General features: G+C 40.6%; 1 protein-coding gene across 1 annotated transcript in view; it reads left to right on the top strand.

The window, feature by feature from the left end:
- Positions 1-2,329: 2,329 nt before the first annotated feature.
- LOC307252808 (potassium voltage-gated channel subfamily KQT member 2-like) overlaps positions 2,330-27,953 on the top strand; it is a gene marked incomplete at both ends in the record, with an annotated part of 70,462 nt that continues 44,838 nt past the window's right edge. The window contains one exon of the mRNA XM_080030603.1: positions 2,330-2,628. Within this exon, the coding sequence (XP_079886729.1) occupies positions 2,330-2,628 (299 nt within the window). The remainder of the gene's footprint in view (positions 2,629-27,953) is intronic.

The raw sequence follows: 27,953 nt of genomic DNA, 5'->3' as shown, positions 1-27,953 counted from the left end.
ACATTTCGAATCAAAACGTCTACACTTTTTTAAAGTAATCGCGGATTACATGTAATGATCGAAATAATTAACAGTAATAATACAAATATGAGTTTATTAAATAAAAAAAATATTTTATTTTATTTTATTTTTTGCACACGGCGCCAGTGTAGGCAGTACCCTGACCGCACATCAAAACAACATCGTCATGTATCCATGTGCCGCGACACAAGCTGCTGTTAGTGTCCGCTACATTAACAGTCATTAGTGGGCATAGAGGATGGTAATCCCTACAGTTTACACTTCACAACGGGACACTTATAAAGCCACTCGCCGTTGTCTCTCTGCTGCTGATTGAAATGCATCAGTCTTCTCTGGTGTGCAAACTAGCGGAGACTTCGGAGCATGTTTTCTCTGGTGTGCAAACTAGTGTGTGTGTGTGTGTGTGTGTGAGAGAGAGAGAGAGAGAGAGAGAGAGAGAGAGAGAGAGAGAGAGAGAGAGAGAGACCTTGACGCTGTGTTTTAATACGGCTGGACGCACTCCATGTCCGGCTTAAAAAGTGGGGGGGACAAAATGAGTCTTGACGAAAAGTGGGGGGTACATGTACCCCCCATCCCCCCCGTAATCGACGTCTATGGTGAAGTGGTATCATAGCCTGGTCCTACCAGACCATCGTACTTCATTTCATTTATACAGAAGGTCTGGTCTGGTCGCTCAATTGACAAACCTTAACTCACTTGAAGGCGGGTGTCTGTTGAAGTTTAAAACTATTGCGTCTACCCAATGCCACTCTGGATCTGCCAACCAATCGCATAACGTTTGGTCGTGACAAATGTCATGCGCCGGCTTCTGACTACAACTGAAACTCAATGTCATTGTTCTCAGCCACTCCCTCTGTTCGCTCATTGGACCGCCAAAAATCTACAAATCTGGCGAAGAAACCCCCCTTACCTACCTTCAGACTGAGTACTGAAGGGAAATGAAAATTGAGCAGAAGTACGTAGGCTAGCGGTGCCAGGCTAGCGGTTTCCCTCTTTCAATACAATTTTCCTGCTTGACAATGTGTCCTTCCCATGTTTATACTGCCTTTGGTTTGCCTACTGTAGCTTCCCATGAATAAGCCACTCTTTCCCTGCACACATCATATCAGCATGCTGTGACTAAGTGCTGCTTGAAGTCAACTATAGGACCTCAGACTGAAGTGTCCATCCATTTACCCATAGTGTTGCTTCAAAGCTGCAGTCAGCGATTCTGGAGAATGCTTGTTAAAATAACATTTTGTCAAAATCAGTGAATATATCCTTCTAATGCGCTACCTGTACGTACTGGGTGTGTGCGTGCTGGAAAATAAATCTGGTGTTGGTACACAGCCTGGGCTCTGTAAACTGGTATGTAAACAAAGGGTTTCTAAACAAAGCGGGAGGCCATTGCTAGCAAAATGCCTGTTTACAGAGGCATGGCTGTGTATTTAGACCAATTTTTGCTTTCAGCTCCCACACAGGAAAAGTATCGTGAGGAGATATTCACTGATTCTGAATTAAAAGTGATTTTGACAACAAGCATCCTTTGGTATCACTGACTCTTCTGCATTTCCACTCCCAACTAAGTGAGGGCAAATGTGTTCAAGTTCTATGTTTTATGTCTGATGTTGACAGACTGTCATATTTGTTAGCAAGAACTGTATGTGTCCTTTAACATTCCTGAGTCAGAATGCAAAGCTGAAAGACATACAGTAGCAAAGCCTTAGGTGTCCATTACCCTGACTGAAGAAATGTGCACATGTGAATATTGCATGAAGATGCATCATCCAAAGAAAGTCTTCTTTGCAGCTTCTCTCCTAGGCCGGATGTGACTGGACAGGCTGAGAGGTTATTAGGGGATAGGTTTTTAGAAACAATAGCATAAAAACATAGCAATCATCCACTAATCAACAGCTTAAAAATGTTTGATAGAATGCTCCAAATTGACCAATTGGACCAGATTTTGTAGGAGGGCGAATAGGAAGGCTATTTGCATGTTCAATTTAAGTTAGCAGTGTTAGTCATTGCTGGGCCATTAAAAGATTGCACATAGCCTCTTAAAGTCTAAATGTCTGATGGCCAACGTCATAAGACTGTGGAGTGAAAATCATGTGCATTTCTCCCCTTGCTGTGTGTTTGAAGCGGCCGGAAGGCGCTAATGTAAACGCTTACACGGAGCAGTTTCGCATGGATATTGCAATTGGTTTTCTATTGGGACCGACACAGACAGCATTCACCACCAGCAGCACACACCCCTCACCAGCGCCGGTGATGCATCCCCGCGGCAAGGGCACGGCCAACTCCTCGCTCGAGTCGTCTCGACTTTAGAATGGTGAAGAAATCTCTCAACGGCGGGGTTTACCCAACTCAAGCCGGAGAGAAGAAGCACAAAGTGGGATTTGTCGGTTTGGACCCTGGGGCTCCAGAATCCAACAGGGATGGGGCGCTGCTCATTGCGGGAGCGGAGAGCACCAAGCGGAGCAGCATCCTCTGCAGACCGCGATCCAGCATCTCCGGCGGCAGACCCAGACCGTCCAAGAAAAATGCCAGTTATCGGAAACTGCAGAGTTTCCTATACAATGCGCTGGAAAGACCGCGGGGATGGGCGTTCATCTACCACGCTTATGTGTAAGTCATGCTCGGGCTTTACCTAAACATGTCAATTCTGCCATCATCATGGCCCTTTACACCGCTGTTACTACTGTGTCAATATTCTGAGGGAGCTGTTAATGAGTTTTGCAGGCTTTGTGGCCCCTTCTACATTGGTTCTCGTGTTCAGATGGCGCATTAGTTTGTCATGCTGCCAAGCTGTTATAGAATGACTATAGAAGGGGTGTCACTTCACCTGCATAACTCCTGCTAGAACTCATACTATTGCCCATTGCGACTCGTGCTTATGTAATTTTACCCGTTTGAATGTGATTGTGATGCTGTAGTAGATGCTATGTTTGAAGTGTGGACAGATTTTACACACATGTTTTCCATGCAGTTCCCATGTGTTGCAGTAGTATTAGGTTTCAGCACCGCGGTCTGTGGACAGTTCCGCACCGCCTCAGCAGTGGCGTTTCCAGGACATTTTGACTGGGGTGCCCAAGGTGGGACACAGACCCAGACTGGGGTGGCCATCGAAAACCTGAATGAATGGCATGTGATATGCATTATAACCAATGCAAAGATGATTTATAATCAAAAATCCCCAAATCATGTTAGTATCCATTGTAATGTTGTTTTCAAGAGACTGGGTTCACATAACCTTTGCTCACATGCGTCATGCAAGACAAAATTCTGTCGGGGCACAACAAGAGAAGGGACCACGGGGTCAGAAAGGTGTTTTTAACATGTCATTGGTGCATTCTGGTGAAGAGAATAAAAGAAAAAGTAAAAATGTATTACAGTTTAGATGAATAGTTCAATTGTTTTCAAGACCTTTGATGACCAGAGACCAGTTCTAGTGGCACAGTCCTACCATTACTGTAGTAGTTGGAAATTGCAAACTGGTCCTATATCAGAATTAGCTGTCATCATTGATTTATCAGTGTGTGTTGATGAACGTGGCAAACTCCCTTAAAGCACCACCGCGCCTCAGTACTTTCACTAATTTCTGTTGCAGTCCAGCTCTGCATAGTCATGTGGACTCGAACACACACACACAGTAACTATGCAGGCAAAAGGGGTGTTCTGTGCGATACATCTTGTATAGCCCGACAATCAGTGTGTGCCTGGGTTAAGCGTGTGTTGGTGGGGAGGGAGTTTCCTAGTCTGCCAAAGAGTTCATATGCGACTCCAGTGATGCCATCATAAATAATACAGGTTGGGGATTTGTGCAGTGTGGTGAGTTCTCAGTTTGGGCAAGCAGTCACCAATTACAACTATGAAACACATCCCTTTACAGCAAAGTGGAACTGTGACAGTTTAGTGTCGATAACATTTAGGAACTAACAAGAGACATGTTTTAAAGAAAGAAGGGTCAGAACCTGTGCATCAGTTGCCTAGATATCCTAGGTCAGATCTTTTGCCTGAATGCAGTCCACACTATGTTTTAGACGGACGAGTTAAACATTTGCTTTTATCATTATTAGCGTTATTAATATTTCCAAAGCCACATAAGATATTATGCAACAGTTTTCACAAGCTTATAATGCAGCCAGTAAACTCATTCAAATACATGTAACTTTCCTTTTGTGAGACAGTAATTACAGTATGATTGTAGATTGATAAATAGATAGATGGATACATTATTGATCCCAAATTAAATTCTAACATCCAGTAGCAACATACATGTATAATAACAAAAACAACCACAACCCCCCTCCCCCGGCCCACACACACAAACTCCCACACTCTATCCATATCCACTTAAAGCCGTACAAAACTTAAAGAATTGAATTAAACTTTACAAAAAAATTTAAATAAAAAACTAAGAGCAGAACATTTTAATTCAACCTAAAAACATAGAAATTGTGTAAAATAATAAAAATGTAACCTTGCAGTTAGAGAAATAAAAACAGTTTGAAGAAATACCTTTTAAATACTAAATAAAGCCTAAGCAAGTATGTATACTACCTGTAAATGTAAAATCTGTTTACCAAATAAATATGCACTTGGTAGTGTTACGGGCCCGTTCAGGGTCCTTTCCTGTTTGTTTACTAGAGCTGATTGTTGACACGCTGTAGCTATGAGTGTTATGTTAGTGACTACACCCAGCACTTTAGTGCCAGGATGTGACGTCACACAGGTGTACAGGGACTGTTGGATAATGAGCAGCAGCCGGGCAGCTAGAGAGAATTATTTGACACACACCTGCAGAAGACACGAGGAGGATCGGCGCTTGACAAGCTAGCTGGCGTCAGTGAACAGTTATTTGGTTTTAAGCTTTCACAACTACACAGAAGGATCTCTCTTCCCTATCACACTACTGAACTCAATATCATACAACTGGACTGGAGGCTCTGGAGAGATGGAGACAGGGCACTTTTAACCATCAGGCTAGCTGAGCATAGCTACACTTAGCCTCTGTCTCATCAGCTCTTAGTTTGCCTTTTCTTTTCTTCTTTTCGTTGTGTTGCAGTAGCGGCAGTCTGAACAGCGGGCTTGTGGCGTCTGTAGTATAACAGTAGTTTTAACCTCCAGCCATGCCTGAATCCTTCAGACTGAGTACTACGGCATGCTGGGTAGTTGGGAACTGAAATGACCACAGCATAAAGGAATTCACTGTGCACAGCGTATCCACTCCCTGGAGACAGCTGGATGCCCAGAAGTAAGCCTGTCCTTTAATAGGAAACCGCACACACAATCACACACACACACACGCATGCAAACACACACACACACACACACACACACACACACACACACACACACACAGAGGCCCTCTGGTAGCCTTTGAAATATTAACTGAATACTATGGCGGCCAGTTATAAAAAAAAAAAAAATCACCATTTTCTTGATCTTCATTGACCAGCATAACTCTTAGGAGGCAGTGCCACAGCCTCATGGCTCAATCTATTACAGTTATCAGTGAAGTTTTATTGGAGCATGATACAGCATTTGGAGCCAACTAAAGCAGCCAACATAGTTGGAACAGGGTCACTGGCTTGTGAGCTGCTTAAATCCAGAAGCCTCTGGAAAGCATGTCATAAATGAGTGTATGAACTGAGTCATGCATGATATATAGTCACCAAACTGCAGCCACTTCATTTAATAAACTATGATGTGCTGACTTCAGTCAAATCTTTCCCGTCCTCCTTCATTCTGATCAATTATTTCTGCTCCAACAGTCAAACAAAATGACATGGCTGCCTTGGATTGGACAAACACGGCTTTGCAGAATGTGCAGCTATTTCTTTGTGAGACAGGTGTTTTGTTCCCTTCATTTGTAATGCATGTGTGAATGATCAATATGTGGAACACGAGTACCTACCCAGAGTGCTCTGTGTCATGCTGCTGCTCTCTTTCCTTCTACCTCTTAAAGAGCCCAAGCCCTTCTTGCAACAGTCTGCTGTCAGAGCAGTTGCAGTGCGTCTCTGCTGTTTGTTGATAGCCAGGAAATCCAGACCTGCTGCTGGCAAATTAAATTTGCTGCGCCTGTTGGTCTGGACACTCTCCATTGAAGCTCGGCAAAAGTTTAATTGAACAGTTAACCCGCTGTTCGCTAAACGAACGGGGCTTAATACGTCACATTATTCATTGCTCTGATTGGTTGTAGTGCTATCCTATTACTATTGATCATGGCCAGACCCTCTATCGTTCTAGATATGGGTCTGGATCTTTCCAGGCTAGTTTGTTGACACAATATGCAAAATATACTTTTAATTGTGAAGCCTCTTGTTTGGGTCCCTATCTCTAGCATTCTACACTCATCTATTCAAGAGAGAGTCTGAATTTCTTTCTTTGTTGTTGTTGTTGCAAATGTGGTTTCAACAGGAGCCTCATTACTGTGTGTCCTCTCCCAGGGAGAACCGGCTGTGTGAAGTCATTGAAAGGCCTCTGCTGCTGGAAGATGACTAAAGTGGAACAAAGGACTACTACTAAAAAAGAGAGGAGGGCATTCAAAGCATCCAAAAAAGTGATACATTTTGGTTAAACTTTAATTAAGTAATTGAGAGAGACGGATTGAGGCTCCAGTTCTGCTGAGTCTGCTGTCTGGAGACAAACTGGGGAAGTGATAAGGAGAGGACTGAAGCAGACAGAAGCTGGCTGCCAAGCTCCTTAGACAAGATGGAGTTGTCTGGTTTAGCAGAATATGTGCAACTACAAGACTGAAGTTTGAATTCTTGACTCCGTAGTCGGGTAGGAATGGATTGTATCCCATTGCTTTTCTATTGAGGAGCCCCAGTAAGGTGTAAGTATATTTCAATATTTAAAAATGTTGCCCTTCATGATGTTGACATGATGATAGCTTCCATAAAATGGACTCAATGCTCAATACATCATACTAAGGAGCTGCTACAGATTACTGGTTAGCTTACAGTGGCAAATTTTCGCTACATGAGCAAGCTTTAGCTAAATATTTATGCGAATCTTAGGCCCGGGCCACACATCCCTTATCTACTATGCAACTGCCTTTTTTTTTCCGGTGACCATAGTAACACTACAACAGCCACACATTCAACCTCCGACGCGAAGCCGACGCCCGTTGGAGGCGCGCCTGCAGCGACGCACCACTTCACCTCAGGAGGCGGAGCCTATTTTTTTCGGAGTGACGTGCGTCTCTCTTAGCCTGGCACCGCCCACTTACCTACTTCCGCTCAATTTTCATTTCACTTCAGTAGTCAGTCTGGGGCTGCGGTGTATTCATGCGTTCCTGTTCAACCAGATTTCTACCGGTCCAATCAGCGGACAGAGGGAGTGGCTGAGAACGATGACGTCGAGGTCGTGCGCCAGTTTCAGTTGTAGTCACAGGAAGACAATGGATAAGGCAAGGCAAGGCAAGGCAAGGCAATTTTATTTATAGAGCACATTTCAGGCACAGGGCCACTCAAGGTGCTTCACAGGGTTAAAATCAAATAAAGAATACAAAAAAAAAAAAAAAAGGAACAAATTTAAAACATGGATAAAAATACAACATTTAAATAAAAGAATTAAAACATTTTACCAAAAAAATAAATAAAAAATTACAGGTTAAAGGCAAGGCAAGGCAAGGCAAGTTTATTTATATAGCACAATTCAGACACAAGGCCACTCAAAGTGCTTTACAGGGGCAAGATTAGAATACATAAAACACATTATAAAACATTTAAAAGCGAATAAAAGAAGCAAATAAAAATAAAAACTAAAAACATGAAAACTCGATTTAATAAAAGAAGCAAATAAAATGAAAATTGCAGGTTAAAATGGAAACAAAAAAGTCTTCAGACTCGATTTAAAAGAACTGAGAGTTGCAGCACACCTCAAGTTCTCTGGGAGTTTGTTCCAGATTGTTGGTGCATAAAAACTAAAAGCTGCTTCTCCTCGTTTAGTCCTAACTCTAGGGACTGTAAGTAGACCTGTCCCAGACGACCTAAGGGCTCTGGGCGGCTCATAACGTATCAGCAGATCAGTAATGTATTTTGGCCCTAAACCATTTAAGGCTTTGTAGACCATCATCAATATTTTAAAATCAATTCTTTGAGTGACAGGAAGCCAGTGTAAAGACCTAAGAACTGGGGTAATGTGATCTACTTTTTTTGGTCCTAGTGAGGACTCGAGCAGCAGCGTTCTGAATTAGCTGAAGCTGTCTGATTGATTTTTTAGGAAGGCCTGCAAAGACACTATTACAGTAGTCAAGTCTACTAAAAATAAATGCATGGACAAGTTTTTCTAAGTCCTGCTGAGATATTAGCCCTTTAATTCTCGATATATTTTTAAGGTGGTAGTAGGCTGACTTAGTAATTGATTTAATGTGTTTTTTGAAATTCAAGTCGGAATCTATCACTACTCCAAGATTTCTAGCTTGGTGTGTGCTTTCTAACATAACAGATTTAATCTGTGCGCTGACTTTTGATTGTTCATCCCTGGCACCAAAGACAATTACTTCAGTTTTGTCGCTGTTTAATTGAAGAAAGTTTTGGCACATCCAGTCATTGATTTGTTCAATGCATTTACTTAGTGCTTGAATCGGACTATAGTCTCCTGGTGATATGGTTATGTAAATGTGTGTGTCGTCTGCATAATTATGGTAGCATAATTTGTTTTTGTTCATAATCTGAGCTAGCGGTAGCATGTATATGTTAAACAGAAGAGGCCCAAGAATGGAACCTTGGGGGACCCCGCATGTAATATTTGTTCGCTCGGATGTGAAATTGCCTATTGACACATAGTAGTCTCTTTCCTTTAAGTATGATTCAAACCAGTTTAGCACAGTTCCAGAAAGTCCAACCCAGTTTGCAAGTCGATCTAGCAATATGCTGTGGTCAACTGTGTCGAACGCAGCACTGAGATCCAATAAAACTAATACAGAGCTTTTGCCACTGTCTGTGTTTAAGTGGATGTCATTGAGGACCTTAACCAGAGCAGTCTCAGTGCTGTGGTGTTGTCGAAAACCTGACTGAAAGACATCAAAGCAGTTATTCATTGCTAAGTAGTTATTTAGCTGATGATGAACAGCTTTTTCAATGATCTTGCTTAAAAATGGTAGGTTGGATATCGGCCTATAATTGTTCATGAGTGATGTATCTAGATTTTTCTTTTTTAGGAGTGGCTTGATGACAGCTGTTTTCAGGGCCTGTGGGAATACACCAGTGCGAAGGGACATATTGACAATTTCTAGGACATCTGAGGCCATACAGCTAAAAACAGTTTTAAAGAAGCCTGTGGGCAGAATGTCAAGGCAACAGGAGGAGGAGTTCAGGTGTTGTATAATGTCATCCAGGTTTTTCTTGTTTATCAGAAAAAACTCTGTCATGGCATCTGAATTTGTTTTAAATGGGTACAGAGATAAAACATATCTTGAACCTGGTATTGATGCAGTGACAGCTTGTCTTATTTTATGAATTTTCTCAGTAAAGAAGGAGGCAAATTCATTGCAGGCCCTCGTGGAAAGATGCTCAGACGCTACTGACACAGGAGGGTTTGTTAGCCTGTCAACAGCAGCAAACAGGGCATGTGCATTGTTGCTGTTTTTGGTGATGATGTCAGAGAAGAAAGACTGTCTTGCATTTCTTAGTTCTAGGTTAAACGTGCGTAGTTTCTCTTTGAAGATGTTATAGTGAACATTTAGATTTGTTTTTCGCCACCTGCGTTCTGCTTTACGGCACTCTCTTCTTTTCAATTCTGACCTGAGGGGTATTTCTCCAGGGGGACCTTTTTTTTACCAGAGATGATTTTCACCTTGGTGGGTGCAATAGCATCGATAACATTTGTAATTTTTGAGTTGAAGTTACATACAAGCTCATTAACTGAGATACAGGGGAGGAGCGGGGACAGAGAAAATGCCTGGATAAATTGTTCACTCGTGTTTTCAGTAATATACCGTTTTTTGATAACCTTTGTTTTTGCAGTTGTGTGCAAAGATATTGTACTCCCAAAAAACAAACATGAATGGTCGGAGAGACCCACATCAGACACTAAAAGGTTTGAAATGTCCAGGCCCTTTGAAATTAATAAGTCCAGGGTGTGACCTTTGTTATGTGTAGGCTGGTTTACGTGTTGAAAGAGTCCAAAATTTTCCAGTACATAGCATAGTTCTTTAGCACTTCTGTCCTTGGGTTTGTCCACATGTATATTAAAATCCCCAACAATCAATAAACAGTCAAACTCCATACAGATTACAGACAGTAGTCCAGTAAGGTCATCAAAAAAGTTTGCACAGTATTTAGTTGGCCTGTAGATATTAATAAAAATAGCTTGAGAGGCTGAATTTAACTTGAGAGCCACATATTCAAATGAAACAAAGTTTCCATAAAACATCTTTTTGCATGTTAAAGATTCATTAAATAAAATAGCAACTCCACCACCTTTCCTATGAGCTCTGGCCTCACTCTCGAAAGTGTAGTTGGGGGGGGGGGGGTTGACTCGATAAGAACAGCTGAGCTGTTGTCTGGGTCCAACCAAGTTTCAGTTAAAAACATAAAATCAAGATTGTGCTTGGTAATAAAATCATTAATTAAAAATGTTTTACCTGACAAAGATCTGATGTTTAACAAGGCCAAACTCAGTGTGTTTGAATGTGAAGCATTGTCAGCCCTATTTACTACAGCAGACTGTGGCTGAAGGGGAATGGATACCAAGTTTGACAGGTTTGCAGTATTAAAGTGACAAGTGTTTCTTGTACGTATTGTCGGGTTAGTCACATAAACAGCAACAGTATGGGGAGGTGAAGTAGCCAGTAATCTACATGGTGATGCCGGAGGTGGACAGTAGCTGGGGGAGCTAGTCACACAAACCGCAGTATGGGTCACTGGCGATGAAGGATTGAAACCCAGTCCATGTTTTCTGTCCTGCCTGGTGAGCTGCTGCCCGACAGAAGCGATGAATGGCCCAACAGCGGGCGAGTCCCGATGACGTGGCAGAGGCAACCGGACGAATGGGAAGGAGATGCTGATGTTGTATCCTTTGCCCTCAGCCGTCTCAGTGGACAAGACGGATGGGATGAAGCCGGCAGCCTTAAAATCCACTCCGCGCATGTTGTAATCCACTCCATGAAATCCATCCAGCCGGGACTGCGGGGATCTCGCGATGTTGTGTCCTTTGCCCTCAGCCGTCTCAGTGGACAAGACGGATGGGATGAAGCCGGCAGGCTGACCATAAATAAAGTTTCTCCCTGAGCCTCTGTGTATATATCGAGGTCTACGCAATAGTCCTAGCTGCTTTATGGTGGAAATACAGGGTGGGATGGAGCGGTTGTTGTACTTCAGCAGCTGTGAGGCGAAGTAGGTCAACATCGAACCAGCCAGAGTGATGTTAGCCTGTTAGCAGTTAGGTACGGACCCGAAGCAGTTGGAGAAGAGCTGAGAGGCAGTGTAGAAAAAGTGTAGAAAAATCCACGATGAGACTGTAGAGACAGCTTTGCAGGTTGACCGGGGCATATTCCTCACCAGGATCACCGAAGAAAACGCCAGTAGTGACCAGGAAAATGTCACTACTACTACTTGTTTTTAGCCGTTGCTAGGGACGCCAAAATAGCAAGTGAGCTACACGGCTCCTCCACAACAACACCGGAACAACCAAAGACAGTCCACAAGCCTGCTTTTCGATGTTGGTGTAGCCCGCAGGGAACCAAGAAGAGACCAAAGGTCCACAAAAAATCACTTTTAAAATAAAATTGGCCAAAATTGGCCCAAAAATAGCTTGGAGAAGCGGCGAACAGACAGCGCCAGCGTCCTCTCCAGCTGATGTTTACATTCGAATAAGGATACGAGAGAAGCTATTCAGTCTGTTGTGGCAATGCTGCAGAATATCGATAAATTAAAGCCGGAGCAAGAACAAGCTTTGCTGAGTTTTGTTGGTTCCCGGCCGGTCCCGGCGCAAGACATACATCACGACCAAACGCTATGCAATTGTTTGGCAGATCCAGAGTGGCACTGGGCAGATCCAATCATTTTAAACTTCAACAGACACCCACCTCCAAGTGATTGAACGTTTGTCAATTGAGCAGTTCCAGACCTTCTGTACAAATTAAATTAAGTACGATGGTCTGGTAGGACCAGGCTACGTCTCTCTCAGACCTCTCTGCTTTAAGGCCTGGGACACACATCCTGCATCTACCTCTAGATCACTTCTGTTTTACTGCTGGGTCTCTCGCTGTTGTCGGACACACATGTAACGTCTCAGCTGCTGCTGCTGCTGCAGCACTGCTTCTTAAAGCACTATCACCTTTCTACACAAAGCTTTCATAGATAATTCCCATTAATATGAAGTTGGTGTAAGTCATTTTATGATACATATGATTAATACTAATTAATACGGTTCGACAGTAGTCATATTTGTTTATGTGGATCAGTTACAGTAGTAAAGTACTGTTATCAACACTGCCTTGATATTCATTATATGTTCATTATGTGTAACTTTACTGGTTGACTGATCTCTATACCACTTGGTTGAGTAAAGTTTTGCAGAAGAAAATTAATCCATGATATATAACTATGATTTAATTAGTTTGCCTTTTCAGTCCACTTCCGACTAGGAAAACATTAGTACTGATTTTGAATTGTTAATTTTATATCCAGAAATCCCTCCAAAGCGCTCAATTAAGGTCATCAAATTAGGAATAAAATGTTTTTGTTTTGTCAAGAAAAAATAATATCGTCTGCAAATAATGAAACGCGAAATCTATTCCACCAACCGCTAACTCTGTAAGCTGAAGGTTTTTTATATGGTGTTATTAGTTAATATCTCTATCCTGTCAAATGCTTGACAAGCATCTACTGATAACATTGCAGTGTCTGTTGCGTTGTATTCTCATGGAGTATATTCAACACTCTTCTAGTATGATAACCTTGTCTTTTTTGTCTAAAACCTTGTAGGTCATCGTTAATCAACTGAGGGAGAAACTTATCTTATTTGTTTGAGAGTGCTTTACAGTGCTTTTCAAGTCACATCCCATTAAACGTATTGGTCTGTAAGACGAGCATTCGGTCGGGGTCTTGTTAGGTTTTAATATGAGGGTAATTAGAGCTAATCTGAATGATTCTGGGAGGGTCCCTACAGTTAAAGATTATTTATACATGTCAAGTGGTTTCACAAGTTGCTTTTAAAACATTTTGTAGAATTGTATTGGTAACACATCTGGGCCTGGTGCTTTACCACTGTTAGTGTTCCCTATAGCTTCATAAACTTCCTCTACTGTTTATGGGCTATCTAATATAGTTTTTTCATCATCTGATTTCTTCCGAAATGTTAATTGGTCAAGGAATGCATTCTGCTCTGTTTCTATTTTCTCTATGTTCTGATTTATACAACATTTCATAGAAGTCCCTGAAATGATTATTTACCTCTAGCGCAGGGGTGTCAAACTCTTTTTCACAAAGGGCCACTCTACGACATGATATCACACCAAGGGCCGGACATTTTTTTTACTAACATGCCTTCTTTTTAATCAAAAAATCTAGGTATATAACCTGCGTACATAAAGGGGCATAGGCAGTGTTGGGAAAGTTCTTTTTCTACGTGAACTAGTTCAAAGTTCAGTTCACACACTTTAAAATGAACTAGGTCAGTTCATAGTTCATAATTCAAAATTCTGAACTAAGTTCACAGTTCAAAAATGAACTAGTTCATAGTTCTTTTTTTTCAATATGTTGCTGCTATTTTTCTAAATAATTGCCACATACCATATAGAACCATAGACAGAAATTATTTCAACAACATTCAGTCCACACTAGAAGCCAGCTGCAACTTTTACCCCTACAGTATATTCTCAAAAACATGAGGAAAAAGTTGCTGTTTGATGGTCTTTTTAATGAAGAATTATTCAAACAAAAACGGTTAAGGTGCAAAAGTTTTTCCATTTTTATAATTTTCCAAACCTGGAAACAATTCACATGAAATTTCATTCAAAGAAAGCAATACTGAAAAATATACCAGGCAAGTTCTACTGTACAAACAAATTAGCCTACAACTTAAAATAGTAAAACCCTCAAGGAGACCATTCTAAACTGCAGTATAGGGCCTACTGTTAACAACAAAGTCCAGAAGATGTGTTGACATACTTATTAACACAAACACAATCTGAGGTAGGTAACAATCATACGAAGAAGAGGTAGAACCTGAGGCTAGGTCCATGGTCTGAGTCATGGGTCTGAGGAAGCATTCATTTGTTTTTGTTTTTTTCCCACGGTGTTTCGCATTTTGATGATGCAGCGGCAGTGCGACGCTGTGGTGGCATGTGTTGCCAGATTGGGTGTTTTTCAGCTACATATTAAGGGCTGTTTACGATGTCTTTTAGCGGGGGTTTTCTATGGAAATCTGGCACTCGATGAACGATTGAACGACTGTAAGAGCGCCGTTCACAATGAATGAGCGCACTCGCAAAAACGTTCAGGAGGCAGAAATACATAAGTTCAGTTCACGTTCGCCCCCAATATGAACGAGTTCATGAACGAACGTTCATTGAACGCGTTCAGGCACAACACTGGGCATAGGCTAGGTTTCGTTTAAACATTTTGGGGGACAAATTATAGGTGGGGGGTGTGGTAGTGCTCTTATCCACCAAGCTGTGCCTTTTTTCTGCATCAATTTATGGTGGAAAGATCTTTATTTTTTTTTAAAGAGGACCTATGATACTTTTCAACTTTTATGACCTATACACGTTGTTATAATGATTTATAGTCATGTTTAACCGTACTAGAGTATCAAATAAAAAAACTAAAAAAAAGAAAAGAAAAGAAAATATATTTATATATATATATACAGTGTCGTGCGAAAGTTTGTGAACCCCTTGAGCCTTTTGGAATTTTATTTATTTTAACCATTATTAATAAAATTAAGAAATTGGGCGCCACTAGATAAAACACGGATAAAACCAGGTCAGTTTAGGCCCACCAAACTGAACCCATACAGGTCAGACATGCTCAAAGGGGAAACAATCTCAGAGGTTCTCAGGAATAGAGTTTTGATGTTGCACATTTGTCTGGGGACAGCTATACATTCGTATAAAAAAGTTTGAGCTCCATCGGCCCACCGTGAGGCAAATCATCTACAAATGGAGAGCTTTAAGAGTGACTTAACATCTGCCTAGAAGTGGACTTCCTTCAAAAATATCTTCAAGCACCACAAGAAAAGGGATTTTTCAGGTAAAAGCCAGCCCACACATTACATCTGGAGATTTGCAAACCATTTGCCATCACCATTCTTCACTTGGGAGAAGGTTCTGTTGGTGGTAGGCAGAGTTGCGTTTTTGCCCTAACACGGCGGTTTTGGTTATGACCAAACAGATCAATTTTGGACTAATCTGTCCACAGAATAAGACTTCAGGTATCTCCAGGTGCTCTCTGGCAAAGCTGTGACAAGCAGTTTTGTTCTTTTTTGAGAGCAGAGGCTTCTTCAGCAACCCTCCCTTGAAGGCCATGTTGACTGAGTTTTCTTCTTATTGTGGAACCATGCACATCTGTCCCAGATGTTGCAAGAGAGGTCTGCAAATCACTAGATGTAATGTGTGGGTTGGCTTTTAACTAAAAAAATACTTTTCTTGTGGCGCTTGAAGATATTTTTGAAGGAAGTCCACTTCTAGGCAGATGTTCAGTCACTCTTAAAGCTCTCCATTTGTAGATGATTTGCCTCACGGTAGACCGATGGAGCTCAAACTTTTTTTGAATTAATTTATAGCTGTCCCCAGACAAATGTGCAGCATCACAACTCTATTCCTGAGATCTTCTGAGATTGTTTTCCCTTTTAGCATGTCTGACCTGTATGGGTTCAGTTTGGTGGGCCTAAACTGACCTGGTTTTATCCGTGTTTTATCTAGTGGCGCCCAATTTCTTCCCTAAAGATCTCTCATTACATTGGTCTATTTCATCAATCAATTTGGCCCACCTGATTGTGTTTACCTTGCTCGATTTAAGCAATGCAGCTTAGGGTTCACAAACTTTTGCACATACAACATTTGTCAAATAATTTGTTTTATCTATTTTAACAATTGATTTCTGGAAAAGAAAAATGTTGAATTGATAAACAAACATCTGTTATTCCATATAAAAAATACTGGTATTGAAAAAAATGAATTAATAATGGTTAACATAAATAAAATTCCAAAAGGCTCAAGGGGTTCACAAACTTTCGCACGACACTGTATATATATATTTTTAGGGGGCCCCCCTGGCGGTCGGGTGCCCTAAGCGACCGCTTAGTTCGCTTATGCCTCGGGGCGAATTGAGTTTGAAGTTATTTTAGTAGTTGTCTTGCGTCCCAGAGTAAAAATGTCACACTGTTTGGTTTTTTGGATTGGATTTACTTTATTGATCCCCAATGGGGAAACTGGTTTGCCACCGTAGTCTGTACAACGTAAAACATACAATACAACACAGGAATACAGTAACAACATAAAACAAGCATAGTCACAGGGGGAGTGTGGTCCACTACCATAGTAAAAATAGAAGGTTAAAAAAAAGGGAATACATAACAATATAACAATAGTATGATGTGCAAATGAGCAATGTGCAGAAATCAAATCAGTAGTCCTGATTAAAAAGCCTAGCTGCTGCAGGAACAAAAGATCTCCTGAATCTCTCTGTAGAGCATCTCGGTAACGGGAGACGTTCGCTCCTGCCATTTTTTTTATTTATTTTTTTTATTTATTTGGTTTTCAATTTTTTTTTTACAACAACAAGAACACAAACAAAGAACAACTGTCTCCGGGCTTGATTGATATCAAAATATATCACACAAAAAACAATAAACTTTCTCATAAAAATGCGCACTAATAGACATGAAAAAATAATTAAAAATAAATACAGTTAAAAGAAAAAAGGGGGGCGAGGGGGGGCAGGCCTTAACATTAACGCAGTCAAGTTAGCCCGTGTGCAAACATTTCCTGTGAGCCTTTTAGCCAAACGCGAGTTGACTTTTGTTTTGAAGCTGGTAAGAACAGGAAGTTAGCGCTTCACAGCTCTGCAGTGGTCTAGCTTGAAAATCAACTCCTTCAGCTGCAGAGAGCAGTCAACAGTAGTATATTTAAACAAAGATTGAAATAAGCCACTGAAGAACTACTCCCAACACATTCACAACAACCTATCCAATTTATCCCAAATTGTACCAATATGTTTACTTATTTATTTAATAGGCTATGTTTAATGTTTTAAAAGTTTGGTTTTAATTAACAGAAGGACATTTTCCAAACATGTTTATTATTATTAATATAGTAATATATGTATATACAAAAAATATATAGATATTATTTTTATATTTTTATGGGGAGAAATAATTCTGAATCAGCAAAAAATTGCAATTGGCAGGTTAGATTATTTTGTCTAAGTTCAGTGCACCCCTATTCATTTCCCTACAATTATTACTGCACACAGTAGGATATAATATTAATTGAGAATCTTACATGAGACCAAGATGACATGCTCAAAGGTAATTAGAGCGAAATGCAAGGGTTAAGGCTATGCAAGTTTTCGATCATACTTTGTGTGCTACCAAATTTATTTTTGTGCTACTGATTTTTTGCATGCTAGCACCAGTGCTACCACCCAAAAAAAAAGCATACAGCCCTGGTGGGGGGGTCAGTACTGGGCTAAGGCAGACAAAGAATTAAAATGAGCTATGAAAGAGTCCCATTTCCTAGCAAATTTACCAGCAAAGCCCCTCACTGTGAATTTTATATTTTCGCATTTAAAAAAAAACATAACATCTTTGAGCCAGATTTGAATTGATGGGGGATTAGGGGATTTCCACATAAATAAAATATGGCGTCTTGCCAGAAGGGAAGTGAAGGCTAATGTTTCTGATTGATTGTAAAAATGAAATGTGGGGTTGTTGAGATGGGGTTCTGTTTTAATTTGGGTTCCTAGAACTTTTGACATGATTATAAAAAAGTCATTCCAGAATCTGTGTAGTCTGGGACAGTAGAAAAACATATGACTCAAGTTACATGCCTTCATCTCCTCCCACCTTGACTATTGCAATTCACTCCTCGCCGGCATCAGCACCACCTCCATCAACAGACTCCAACGTGTCCAGAATGCAGCTGCCCGTCTCCTCACTCACAACAACTCGTCACCCCAGTCCTCAAAAAGCTCCACTGGCTCCCCATTTCATTCCGGATCGATTACAAACTCCTGGTCCTCACCTACAAAGCCCTTCACCATCTGGCCCCCCCATATCTCACTGACCTCCTCTCCCCCTATCAACCCCCCGGGCCCTCAGATCCTCCTCAGCCAGTCTCCTCTCCACCCACACATCAAAACTCTGCAGCTTTGGTGACAAAGCTTTCTCCAGGGCAGCTCCCAGGCTCTGGAACAGCCTCCCCCAACATATCTGTGACTCTGAGTCCCTCACTATCTTCCAGTCCAAATTCAAGACCCATCTCTTCTCCTCTGCCTACCCCTAGTTCACCCACCAACCCAACTCTACATGTTCTTTTTGTTTGTTTATTGTTTTGTTTTTGTAAAGCGCTCTGAGTGAGAGAAGAGCGCTATATAAATAAAATGTATTATTATTATTATTATTATTATTATTATTATTATTATTATTATTATTATTATTATTATTATTATTATTATTATTATTATTATTATTATTATTATTATTATTATTACATGAGGAGGCATGACATCTGTCACATTGGTCCACAACATTCGGATACATTTCAGATAGTTTAGCTTTGGTGAAATGGACTCTATGTAACACTTTAAACTGTATAAGCTGCAGCCTGGCACAAGGAGAAGATGAGCGTATACTATGCACAGCCTTATCCCACCACCATTGATCTGTCAGATTTATCCCAAGTTCACTCTCTCAAGCACTTTTGCTCTTGACAGCCAAATTGTTTTCCAGAGCCATGAGTTTGTCATAAATCTTAGATATTAGTGATTTCTGTTGGGGTTTTAAGGTCAGAAGGTCTTCCCATGGTTGGTTAATAGAGAGGGAAGGATAACATGAAAAAAGAGAGGAGGCACAATGCCTAATTTGAAAGTACATAAATAAATGGGATATAGGTCAATTAAAATCTTTAGACAAGTCTGAAAAAGTAGCAAAAGTGCCGTCTTTATAAAGATATCTGAAAACTTTAATGCCTCGATTTTGCCATAAGATTTAGGAGATATTCCCAACAGATGGGGGGAATAGGTGATTGTTCACTATGGGCATCAGAGTGGATGCAGAAGAAAACTTAAAATGGCGCCTAAATTGGAACCAAATCCTCAGTGTAGATAGGACAATAGGATTCTTAGTGAAACTAGAAGGGTTAATGGGCAATGAAGATGTGAGTAAAGCCGGTAGTACAGAGGAGAAACACGACTGGGTCTCAAGTTTACACCATAATAGTTCGGGAGATTGAAGCCAATAAGTTAATTTATGTATTTGTGCTGACCAATAATATAGAAGAAAATTTGGTAAGGCGAGACCACCGACAGATGTGAATTTTTGCAGTAGTGACTTTCTTACCCTGGGAGTCTTACCTCCCCACAAGAAGGAAGTAAAAGTACCACCCAGAGACTTAAAAAAACTTTTTAGACCAAAATGAAGGAGTGCACTGAAAAAGAAGGCAAGAATTGGCAAGACATTCATTTTTACCACATTAATCCTACCTATCAATGACAGAGAAAGAGAATTCCACCTCTTGAAATCTAGTCCGAGCTGGGTAACCAAAGGGACATACAGGTGAAACTCGAAAAATTAGAATATCGTGCAAAAGTTCATTTATTTCAGTAATTCAACTTTAAAGGTGAAAATAATATCTTATACAGACTCATTACATGCAAAGTGAGATATGTGAAGCCTTTTTTTGTTATAATTGTGATTATTATGGCTTACAGTTTATGAAAACCCCAAATTCAAAATCTCAGAAAATTAGAATATTACATAAAATCAATAAAAAAAGTTTTTTAAATACAGAAATTTCGGCCCTCTAGAAAGTATAATCATGCATATGTACTAAGTACTTGGTTTGGGCCCCTTTTGCATGAATTCTTGCCTCAATGCGGCGTGGCATGGATGCTATCAGCCTGTGGCACTGCTGAGGTGTTATGGAAACCCAGGTTGCATTGATAGTGGCCTTCAACTCGTCTGTATTGTTGGGTCTGGTGTGTCTCATCTTCCTCTTGACAATATTCCATAGTTTCTCTATGGAGTTCAGGTCAGGAGAGTTGTCTGGCCATTCATGAACAGTAATACCATGGTCAGTCAACCAGTTACCAGTGGTTTATGGTAGTGTAGGCAGGTGTCAAGTCTAGATGGAAATGGAAATTGTCATCACCATTAAGCTTGTCAATAGACAGAAGCATGAAGTGCTCTAAAATCTTCTGGTAGATGGCTGTGGTGACTTTGGACTTGATAACACAGTGGACCAACACCAGCAGATGACCTGATACCTCAAACCATCACTGATCCAAATTAAATGTTGCCTTTCATTTGGAAATCAAGGTCCCACAGTCTAGAGGAACAGTGGAGGGGCACAAAATCCAAGTTGCTTGAAGACCACTGTCAAGTTCCAACAGTCAGTGATGATTTGAGGCACCATGTCATCTGATGGTGTTGGTCCACTGTGTTATCAAGTCCAAAGTCACCACAGCTGTCTACCAGGAAATTTTAGAGCACTTCATGCTCCTGTCTGTTGACAAGCTTTATGGAGATGCTGAATTACTTTTTCCAGCAAGACTTCACACCTGTCCACAGTGCCAAAACATCAAGTAACTGGTTGACTGACCATGGTATTACTGTGTTGATTGGCCAGACAACTCTCCTGACCTGAACCCAATAGAGAAACTATGGAGTAATGTCAAGAGGCAGATGAGACACACCAGACCCAACAATACAGACGAGCTGAAGGCCTCTATCAAAGAAACCTGGGCTTCCATAACACCTCAGCAGTGCCACAGGCTGATAGCATCCATGCCATGCCGCATTTAGGCAATAATTTGTGCAAAAGGGGCCCAAACCAAGTACTTAATACATGTGCATGATTATACTTTCTAGAGGGCCGACATTTCTGTATTTAAAATCCTTTTTTTATTGATTTTATGTAATATTCTAATTTTCTGAGATTTTGAATTTGGGGTTTTCATAAGCTGTAAGCCATAATAATCACAATTATAACAAATAAAGGCTTGAAATATCTCACTTTGAATGTAATGAGTCTATATATTAGTTTCACCATTTAGGTTGAATTACTGAAATAAATGAACTTTCGCACGATATTATAATTTTTCGAGTTTCACCTGTAATTGGCAGAATAGAGAGAAGGTAAGGTGCGGGTCACATTAATCCCTAAATATTTAAACCGCTCCTGTCACTTCTAACAGAAGTGCAGTGCAAGGGGTGATCGTCATGATGTGACAGGACAGTCCTAAGCTTCCTCCTGGTTCTCTGCTCTGTGATGACCTCCAGAGAATCAAGGCTCATACCCATAATGGATCCTGCCTTTTTTATTAGTTTGGACACTTGCAACAATACCGTGATAAAAAACATTAAGAAGTGATCTGCTGATTTCAAATGACCTGAGTTTCCTTAAAGGTCACATATTATGCTAAATGCACTTTTTAAATGTGTTCTAACATATCCATGGGTCCACAGTGTGCCTAGAGACTGCCAAAATATTTAAAAAAATAACAATCTCTCCTGTTCTCACTCTCCACCTTTCTGAAACCCCCACCCCTCCCCCCCAATATACTCCAGTCAGAATTTTCCCCTTTTCTGACCTCACAAACTGGAAAGCCAGAAGCTTCCACTGTGCAGCCCACACCCCTATTTCTTATTGGTCCACGGCCCTGACAGACAGAGGGCGAGGCGTATCTGGCTTCGCTTCCAGACAGGGGGCGGGGGCAGCTCAAAGATTGTATATTTACGAGGGGAGCTGCAGCTCTTTTTAAAAAATAGGCCATTGTGAGATTAGCTGAACATCAGCATAGTACAATACATTATCTGAAAGTTTTTTTCAGCAAACAATTAAAGAAAAACGTATTAGGGACCACTAAGACCATATAATATGGTGTACCGAAAAGTGTATAATATGGGAGCTTTAAAAAAAATGACACTAGTGTTCACTTTCCAGTCAAGCGTACTGTCCAGATGTACACCGAGGTATTTGTACGAGGGGACCACCTCAACTGACTGTCCCCTAATGAGGATGGGGGTTGCCTGTGCTTTTTTCTTTCTAAAATCAATAATGAGCTCCTTCGTCTTATCAATATTCAGAATCAGGTGGGCTTCCTCACACCAACCGACAAAGCTATCGACTTCCGTTTGGTAAGCCGCATTGTCATCTTTGGTTATATAGCCAACTAGGGCGGAGTCATCCGAACATTTTTGTAAGTGACAAAATTCACTGCTGTGCCTGTGGTCAGAGGTGTACATTGGAAATAAAAATGGAGATACAACCGTACCTTGTGGGGCCCCAGTGTTTGTGGTAATAATGTCAGAGCTAGTACCATGAAGCCGTACAAACTGGGGTCTACTAGTGAGGTAGTCTGTGACCCATGCATTGGTTGCTGAAGTGTCAGACATCTCACCCCCATATGTTGTTTTCAAAGGGTTAGCAGCATATGTTAGGGTTTTTAGGTTAACTCGTGCACTCTCTCACTAAGCTGCCATCCTAGTCGTGGTCACGTGATCTACTGTTAGAATATTTTAATATCATTAAATGGACTCAATGCTCAATTCAGAATACTTGCAGAAATGCAATGCATTTAGGCATGTAGGCTCAGTTTGACGCTGAAGTGCCATAACATGATCTTCACAAAGCATGATTTTGCTCAGGGATAAATCCAATCCTAAAATCCACTTCTGTGTTTGCGCTCCTCAAGTTTCGCTGAAGTCTAAATTTAGTGCGATGAGTATGTCTGGGTAGGCAATGTTTTGCTGAGCGGGGGGGTAATCAATGTTCTTTATCTGGAGGAAATGTAGCCCTTTCTGCTTCCAACAACAGCCTTCTCAACACGATTGATCTATAGTCACGTCGTCTGGACTTTCTGGCAACAAGTGAATGCTTGTGTATTGCTGCCCGGGCTGTTTGTCAAATATTAATAGTTAATGCCATTTTCACTTTAAGTGGGTTTTATTGGGAGCAAATGTGGCAGTCCAGGTGAGATGGCATTAAAAATCCCCCTTTAGGCCTACACGATGGGACAATTTTGGCTTCTATTTTAGCAGTGCATATTGTATTAGAATTAGACTTTATCTTTGGGTGAAGCATCAATAGCTAACTGATATTGAATCGGTAACAAATTATCATTCTGTTTTGGGCCAATGAAAAAAAATCAATTTACTATTGTTATATATATAATATAGTATTGTGATAGTAAATCTCTACCCCACTGGAAATGTAACAGTAAAAGCTGATTTGGGGTTTCTTGGTTTAGAATATTAATTGGAATGTTCCGCAATTAATCAATAGTTCAACATTTTGGGTTGTACCACCTTATTTGTTTTCTTGCAGAGATTAAGATCAGAAGATTGATAGCACTCTCATATGCTGAATATAAAGCTACAGCATGGAAAGCTTATAATTACTGATAGCCTACTAGAAAAAAGCTGGTTTACCTCTGTTTAAAGAAACACAAAAAAAAACACCTAACATAAATGGATGTAGGGGAGAACGGGGTAATCTGAGCCACTTTTTACATTTGCTCCCCTCTAAGCGAGCTAAAATTATTTATCACTCAAATGTACACATTTCCCATTAATTCAGGATGTTTCCTAGAAATGGGCATTAGCAGAATTTGTTCAAGACAAAGGGCAGTGAAAATATGATTGTTTTTAAAAAAGTTGTCATGTAGCTCACTTTACCCCAGCTGTGGGGTAAACTGAGACAGACCAGAAAAATCAAGGGGGTAAACTGATCCACTTACTTTTCCACTCTGAAACTAACATAACAACACATATTGTAACAGTTAGAATCCTGAAAGCTAGCCACACATTCCAGAACTAATGTCGGACTAGTAAAAGTAAGATTAAAACACAGTCTGCGGGTCAGAACACAGGACCCTTAGAGCCAGCTAGTGTCTAGGGGTCAAAGCATAGGAAAATCAGAACCAGCGAGAACAGCCTGGGACTCAGAACACAGGAGAAGACCCAACTGGATTATAACATCAGCCTGTCATACTCTACAACTAGGCCTACTCTACATTCCAGCCCTGAAGGTTACAGGGAAAGATGAGAAGGTGCTTTTTCCGTGTGGTTGCCCCAGGTCGTCTTCCTGGTGTATTTCCTTGGCATGATGGCTTTTCTACAATGTGTACAACATTAAAATAAAACATATGTTATGTAATATTACATTAAAATATGTTTAACCCATTGATGACTATTGCAATCTAGGATGCATGTCCTTAATGCCTGAGGGTTTTCTGAAAAAATAGTACGAATTGTCAAGTCTACCAAAACCTTAATATCTAAGCACATAGAAACATGAAATAAAATACATTTAAAAGTTAAGGTTCACAGGTTTTATTTAAACATGCTCCCTTAGCGCTTACAGACCAACACATTTTTCTAAAAATCGTCAAAATTAGATGGGGGGGAAAAATTATAATAAATAATATAAAATATTTAAAAATAATGTGCTAAATGAGGTTATAATCCTGCTTCCTTTTAGCATGGATAGTAGTGACTGAGTGTGCAGTGGAGGGATAAAGAGAGACAGATATAGGAAGGAGAAGATCGCTTTATTTTATCATTTAGTTCAGTTATCACTGGCACCATAAATCCGACTTCCCAGTACAACTGGAACGCAGACTGACTCCCGCTGTCGGGAGCCGATCAGCTGGTCCAAACGGCTGTATACCACGGAGATGAAAACGAAACTGAAACTTAACTATCGCCTGGCTGGGCTGAATTTGAGTTGGAGCAGCAAAATATAGCCCAAATTCATAAATATTGTTAATAAATAGATGCAATGTGTTGTGTGATTTTCGTCAGTAGCCTATAGTAGACCTAGATTCTGCGCTCAGAACGCCACTAACTGTTCTGTAATACACTATCGCCGACACTGCTGGCGTATTTTTTTTTATTATTATTTTTTATTTATTTATTTTTAATTTTTTTGATTGGCTGATATTCGGCAAACCACACAACTTTTGGGTGGTCAAGTGGTCTTAAAAAATCAACAAAACCCACCTCATGTGTATTTGAACCAGTGACGGTGCATTCTATGTTGTGCATGCCATGAAAATTAGATAAAGTAAAATGCTGTGTTACGCAGCATCAGGCAGGAGATACAATGTGGCATCGCGCAGCAGCCGTCATCAATGGGTTAAGAGACTAAACTTAACTTGTGCCTCATGGTGAAGACACTGCCTCACTTTCCCCCACAGCATTTGGCTCACTTTCCCCCACCACCACAATTTGAGAAAAAACTACCTCTCTTAGCATTTCAGGCTAATCTTTAGCTAATATCATCACATGGTTTTTATATGTTGGTAGTTCATCAACACGTATGATAGAAGTTTTTCTACCTGAATACATTTGCTTTGGCACAACGTTGATTAAGTTGACAGCAAGAAAATTTACTTTTACATGCAAAATACCTATTTTGGTGAAAAAAACATGCTTACCACAGCACCATGAGGTCCTCTCTTTCAGGGCCAAGGGGAAATGAGAGGGGCTTGAAAACATACAGGTCCTTCTCATATAATTAGCATATTGTGATAAAGTTGATTATTTTCCATAATGTAATGATAATAATTGAACTTTCATATATTTTAGATTCATTACACACCAACTGAAATAGTTCAGGTCTTTTGTTGTTTTAATACTGATGATTTTGGCATACAGCTCATGAAAACCCCAAATTCCTATCTCAAAAAATTAGCATATCATGAAAAGGTACTCTTAACGAGCTCTTAACCTAATCATCTGAATCAACTAATTACCTCTAAACACCGGCAATAGATTCCTGAGGCTTTTAAAAACTCCCAGCCTGGTTCATTACTCAAAACCGCAATCATGGGTAAGACTGCCGACCTGACTGCTGTCCAGAAGGCCATCATTGACACCCTCAAGCAAGAGGGTAAGACACAGAAAGAAATTTCTGAGCGAATAGGCTGTTCCCAAAGTGCTGTATCAAGGCACCTCAGTGGGAAGTCTGTGGGAAGGAAAAAGTGTGGCAGAAAACGCTGCACAACCAGAAGAGGTGACCGGACCCTGAGGAGGATTGTGGAGAAGGGCCGAATACAGACCTTGGGGGACCTGCGGAAGCAGTGGACTGAGTCTGGAGTAGAAACATCCAGAGCCACCGTGCACAGGCGTGTGCAGGAAATGGGCTACAGGTGCCGCATTCCTCAGGTCAAGCCACTTTTGAACCAGAAACAGCGGCAGAAGCGCCTGACCTGGGCTACAGAGAAGCAGCACTGGACTGTTGCTCAGTGGTCCAAAGTACTTTTTTCGGATGAAAGCAAATTTTGCATGTCATTCGGAAATCAAGATGCCAGAGTCTGGAGGAAGACTGGGGAGAAGGAAATGCCAAAATGCCTGAAGTCCAGTGTCAAGTACCCACAGTCAGTGATGGTCTGGGGTGCCATGTCAGCTGCTGGTGTTGGTCCACTGTGTTTTATCAAAGGCAGGGTCAATGCAGCTAGCTATCAGGAGATTTTGGAGCACTTCATGCTTCCATCTGCTGAAAAGCTTTATGGAGATGAAGATTTCATTTTTCAACAAGACCTGGCACCTGCTCACAGTGCCAAAACCACTGGTAAATGGTTTACTGACCTTGGTATTACTGTGCTCAATTGGCCTGCCAACTCTCCTGACCTGAACCCCATAGAGAATCTGTGGGATATTGTGAAGAGGAAGTTGAGAGACACCAGACCCAACACTGTGGATGAGCTTAAGGCCGCTATCGAAGCATCCTGGGCCTCCATAACACCTCAACAGTGCCACAGGCTGATTGCCTCCATGCCACGCCGAAGCAGTCATTTCTGCGAAAGGATTCCCGACCAAGTATTGAGTGCATAACTGAACATAATTATTTGAAAGTTGACTTTTTTGTATTAAAAACACTTTTCTTTTATTGGTCGGATGAAATATGCAAATTTTTTGAGATAGGGATTTTTGGTTTTTCTTTACTTTTTTGCCAAAATCATCAATATTAAAACAATAAAAGGCTTGAACTACTTCAGTTGTGTGTAATGAATCTAAAATATATGAAAGTCTAATGTTTATCAGTACATTACAGAAAATATTGAACTTTATCACAATATGCTAATTATATGAGAAGGACCTGTATATCTCACATGACCACAAATGTTTTCCGTTGCCTAGATACAGGGGGTGGCTCACATTACCCGATGCCTCAGATTCCCCCGTTCTCCCCTATGTTGTTTGTTTGATTCCTACAAACAATGAAATTATGGATATGGTGCAGGGCTATACAGTATTTCACTGTGAGCCAGATTTCTTCCTATTATTAATGTAAGCAATATCAAGAAATGTTCATAAATTCCTATCAGTTTCTTGAATATGAAACCTTTGCACAATTGCAGTTTGTATCGATTGCACTCAGACACTCTCAAATACAACAAGGCATTATACAATCCCAATTCCGAAAAAGTTGGGACATTATGTAAAATGTGAATAAAACAGAATGTGATCATTTCCTAATCCTTTTCCACGTGTATTCAATATAAAACAGTACAAACACATCATATGTACTTTATTGTTTTTTGTAAATAAACACAAACTTGAAATGTTGTGCCTGCAACACGTTTCAAAGAAGTTGGGACAGGGGCATGTTTACCGCGGTGTTACATCACCCTTTCTTTTAACAAATCTGAGTAAGCCTTTGGGAACTGAGGACATTAATTGTTGACATTTTGAAAACAAAATTATTTTCCATTCTTGCTTGAAATACAACTTCAGATGCTCAACATTCCTCGGTCTCCATTGTGATA

The sequence above is a fragment of the Ammodytes marinus genome (assembly GCF_949987685.1).
Source record: "Ammodytes marinus genome assembly, chromosome: 7".
In the NCBI taxonomy this organism is placed as follows: Eukaryota; Metazoa; Chordata; class Actinopteri; order Uranoscopiformes; family Ammodytidae; genus Ammodytes; species Ammodytes marinus.
Note: the sequence above shows the minus strand (reverse complement) of the source record. Positions and strands in the feature narration are given on the sequence as shown.